Below are 4,640 nucleotides of genomic sequence, written 5' to 3'. Positions count from 1 at the left end.
TTTCTCACAGAATCAAACGAAACTTACACTGAATGTTCAAGATTACAAATAAATGACATGTGCCAAACAATTTTGGAAGTAAATGTATACTGGCTGAGTAATGAGCATAGAAAGACAAGGAATCAAGGTAGTACCAACCCCGACACCATGCATGTTGTCCCATACATAGCTTTCTGTGTATGTGCTTGTTACTTTACCAAGACTCGGTCAAATTTATTATGATTTTGATGACTCCAGAACCTTGCAGTGCACACCAATACTTACATGCTACATGATCAACTGTTTCTGATCCTTTCCACACCTTTTCTTTCACAATGCAATCGCATTACCAGTACTAAAGTTTATCTTTAACTTACTCCAATTTCTTTAAAACTTTCACTAAGTCCTATTTTCACAGAGTATTTCTCTTTTTCACTCAACTTGTTTATGCAAGACTTGCATCACCCTTTAATTACCATTTCCCTATTTAGAAGGAAAAAATCATGACTGGACAATAAATAAAAGAGAAGCTTTCTGGCCAGGCTTGCTATGCTTGCCGTCCAGAGTTTCACCACAGTCTTGTAACGGTCTTTCTCGCGTTGCAATCCCCTGCAGTAATGGTCCTTTGTACAGAAGTATTAAAGCACAAGTTAAGTCAGTCTTATCTAAAACTCTTGATGGATAGGTAGGTTCTCTCCTACTGACTGTTCTATTTGGCAGACTGGCTGAAGTTCTGAGGCCGTGTGAGTTTAGGACCAATTATAGCCTCTGTGTGAGGTGTATGAATAAAGACAGGGCTTGTGTGTGTGTGTACTTTTGAAAGTAGAATAGCGAGAAATAGATTTTGTTATTTGCAAGCTTTTAACCTGAGATTTGACAGATGTGGGTGTAAGTTTTTGTATGCAACGTGTCAAATGGCTGTACTATTGACTAAAGTATAGTGTAATTGCTTTGCTACGTGTATCTATGTCCAGTATAGGGAATAATGAAAAGAGAAGATAAGGTTTTTTTGTCTAGTGGATAAGTTATTGGACTCTAGATAGCATGTCTTTTGGCAAGGCATTTATCTACATTTGCCACTCTATGCCATATGGTAGAAATACTCCACAGGGAATGGAGATGGTGCACATTGTTTGTGAATGAATCTGATGACTGGAGTAATAATACCGGTACCTGGAAAACGCTTAGAGACGGTGTGTTTTGTATTAAATTGACATTCTCTTAATGTTTGTTTACTCATATTTACATTGTTATATATTTTGTGAATTGCAGAATAAATTATGATAAATAGATAAATGCTATATACATCCAGATCATTATTATTATTATGATAGCCTGAACTATCATCCTTTGGCAAGACATTAATCTACATTTGCCACTCTCAACCCAGGTGATGTAAAATGGCACCGGTACATGTAGAAAGCAATTGCTTGAATGCTTTAGAGCCTTCAATAACAGGGCAGCTAGCACAGAGTTTGTTTAAGAATGGAAAGCTCTTTGGAAACAGAAAGACATTGCTACATTGTAATAATACTTGCTATTATAGAACAACTGAATATATTTGTAGTAAATAATCATATACAGTGTAGTTTATGAACATAATGATCTTTTTGCATTTGATTGAGGGGGGGGGGGGTCCTACTTGTTCTTCTTTTTTCTTTCTTCTTGAAGAGTATATAGCTGAACATAAAAGATAAAAGTACACTAACAATCAACAAAGGTTATTCAAATTCAAGTTTATTTTCAGAAAAAATCTGGCGATACAGCCAGCCAAAAGGAAAACAAATAATAACAAAAGCTAACTGTAACTTCACAAATAGAACCCCTTGACCGCGACTCTATGAAGAGTTTGTTGATTGTTGTAAAAGCATCACAATTGTGGTGTTTCTTGAAGCTCCAGATCTGGGGGATTATCCGAAATGTGATATGAACAAAAATGAAAATTGTATAATAGGCCTATTCTTACTTATTTGTGGAATATAAGATTTAAGGCTGGAGGGTCTAAATTGTGGCCTTATTTGTGATTGATTTGAAGTTTTAAAGGCTTTTTCTTCTGAGTCATCACAATTTTATTTCCTTTTTGTTTAGGAAGTGCAATTGTTGGGAGGAAGTATGGCATTGGCAAAGGGGAGATTTTGCGGCGAAGGAGAAATGCAATGAATTTTCTTCATTTTTTTAATTGGTTTAATTTGTATCTGACAAACAAGTGTAGGGACCTGTGATAGATGAATTCATCTTGAACTTGAAATATTACAGAATTTTGACAGTGAAAGATACTAGATTGTTTGGGTTCTTTGCATTTTTAAATCTTATCTCTTTTCTTTTTTCTCCATCTCTCGCTATCTTTTCTCCCCTGTAATCACCTGCTTCCCCCTTTCTCTTTCTGTTCTCTCTTTATCTTTCTTCCTCTATTTCTCTTTTTGTTCACTACGTCATTTTGTCTTTTCTTTCTCTCTCTCTCTCTCTCTTTCTATCCATATTTCTCAATCTTTTCCTTTCTGTCTCCTTTACCCCCCACTCGCCTTCTTTCCATCTCTCCCTGACTTTTTTTCTTTATTTGTCTTTTTGGGGGGTTCTCTTTCTTTCCCATTCTCTGCGCTCTCTCTCCCTCCTACCCACTCACTCTGCTCCTTCTTCTCTCTTTCTCTGTATTTCTGATTTTTGTTTCTTCTTTTGGGGCCCTCTTTCTTTTCCATTCTCCTCTCTCTCTCTCTCTCTCTCTCTCTCTCTCTATGTCCCTCTCTCCCTCCCTCTTTCTCTCTCTCTCTCTCTCTCCCTCCTTCCCTCTCTCCCACCCACTTACTCCTCTCTCTCTCTCTCTCTTTCTCTCACTCTCTCTTTATGTCTTTCTGATTTTTGTTTCGTCTTCTCTCTCCTTCCCAGGTCCTGGATCTACACCAGAGTCCCAATCTATCAAGTCCAGAGGTGGAGCTGATGACCATGTGCTTCGGTTCCCCAACTGCTACCCTCAACCTGAGTGGAATGAAATTAGATGATTGAGATTTTCACAAAATATCTTAAACCTTATCTGTACTAGTTTATAGGACGGATTAGACCGCCCTGCAAGGTCACTAAAAGGTGGTTATCTCATCAACTCAGCTCTCAATTAGCATATGAAAAAGAGGATCATGGGGGACCAATGGTCACCGATTAGGCATTGTTTTCTATATAGAGAGAGCAAGTAGCTACAAGTAGGACAGTGTGGCTTTAAGTTCCCTATCCTCTTCTCACTCTTTTTCTTCTTATATTCTTTATCTTTCTCAATTTTTTCTTTTCCTCGTTCTCCTTCTCAATTTCTTCTTTTCTTTTCCTCATTTGAGTCTCTCTTTGTTTTGTTCTTCTCCTTCTCTTCTCTCACCAGCTCTTGCCTTTCTTTCTACAAAATCCAGCCCAGCATAATAAGGCGACATGACATGTCACTTTTGCTTCTCTTCTATCTTCAAACTGAGTGGAATGAGCTTAACTGATTGATGTTGAACTCAATAAACCACTCCCCCTCCATTATTTAACGAATAAATTACCCTAAGCAGTTATTACATGTCATGGAGGTGTCATAGTATAGTGGTTCATTCACTTCACTCTCAATTCAAGGGTTGAGGGTTCCAATCCCAGCCCAGCACAAACGTCCTTTGACAAGACGTTGATCCACATACAAATTATTATTAATATTATTATTTTTTAATTGTTTTTAAAAGTGTAGAAAGAAAAATTTGCTTCACCCCATATTCTTTTTGTATCAATGCTAGCAAAATGCTATGCAGAACAAAGTTCATGCAAAGTGGAATGCTTTTCTGGAAATACATTGTAGCTATATTAGACCACTATTTGCCTTTTAGATGAGATGTACTGTGTAGTTGTCTTAACATGCTCCAATATATGTCAATATTTTGAATAGGTTTATTTACATAATAACCAAGACTTAAAATATTAGTCTGTACAGAACTAAGTTGAAGCAAGACAGAATACTTTTCTTGAAATAGCTACCTTTTATGTCTAGAGTATGCCTAAACTAGTTTAACTCTTTTTGAAATGAGGAAATACGGAATAAAATATAATTGTGAAAATGTTTGTTTCTCATAGTAGCCAAGAAACAACTTTTTTGTAAATACTTGTTTTTTAATAATATTTTCTTATTTGCTTTTCTTAGAATAAGCTAATTACAGTGCAATGATAGTATTTTTAAAATGTCACCAATGAACACATTTTAGAAAACTTAATTATCAATATTTGTACATTATATATTTCTTGACTATTATTGGTCATAATTGTAGATGAACTTATTTTCAAGATGTGTCCACCATGAATTTAGAGAATGGATTATTTTTGTATGATTGTAGAACGTATTTGTTTATAACACATACAGTATTATATCAAATCTGTACTTTTAATTGCAATTAGATACAATTTTTAAATGTTTATACACTATTCAAACATTTCAAATGTGCATGCACTTACATGTATTTCATATGCAAGAATGTAAGTATTTGGTTGGAAGTACACTGTAGAGTTTAGAATGAATGTACTTTTCTCTCTGTTATATTGTCACAATCCTATTACATGTACTGCACCACTTAATTGAAAACAATTGGATACTACTAATGGTGTCATTTGTAAGCTACAATGTACATATACAGTACATGTATAATTTTACCACTCCATTC

General features: G+C 35.4%; 1 protein-coding gene across 2 annotated transcripts in view; it reads left to right on the top strand.

Annotated features, from left to right (window-relative positions):
• The window catches only part of LOC100888703 (USP6 N-terminal-like protein), a 38,260-nt gene extending 35,243 nt beyond the window's left edge, over positions 1 to 3,017 (top strand). For both annotated transcript variants that reach the window (XM_030989203.1, XM_030989202.1), the window contains exon 14: positions 2,863 to 3,017. In XM_030989203.1, the coding sequence (XP_030845063.1) occupies positions 2,863 to 2,979 (117 nt within the window). In that variant the 3' untranslated portion in view covers positions 2,980 to 3,017. The remainder of the gene's footprint in view (positions 1 to 2,862) is intronic.
• The last annotated feature ends 1,623 nt before the right edge of the window (positions 3,018 to 4,640 follow it).

This window comes from Strongylocentrotus purpuratus, unplaced genomic scaffold (assembly GCF_000002235.5).
Source record: "Strongylocentrotus purpuratus isolate Spur 01 unplaced genomic scaffold, Spur_5.0 spur5_scaffold_18, whole genome shotgun sequence".
In the NCBI taxonomy this organism is placed as follows: domain Eukaryota; kingdom Metazoa; phylum Echinodermata; class Echinoidea; order Camarodonta; family Strongylocentrotidae; genus Strongylocentrotus; species Strongylocentrotus purpuratus.
Note: the sequence above shows the minus strand (reverse complement) of the source record. Positions and strands in the feature narration are given on the sequence as shown.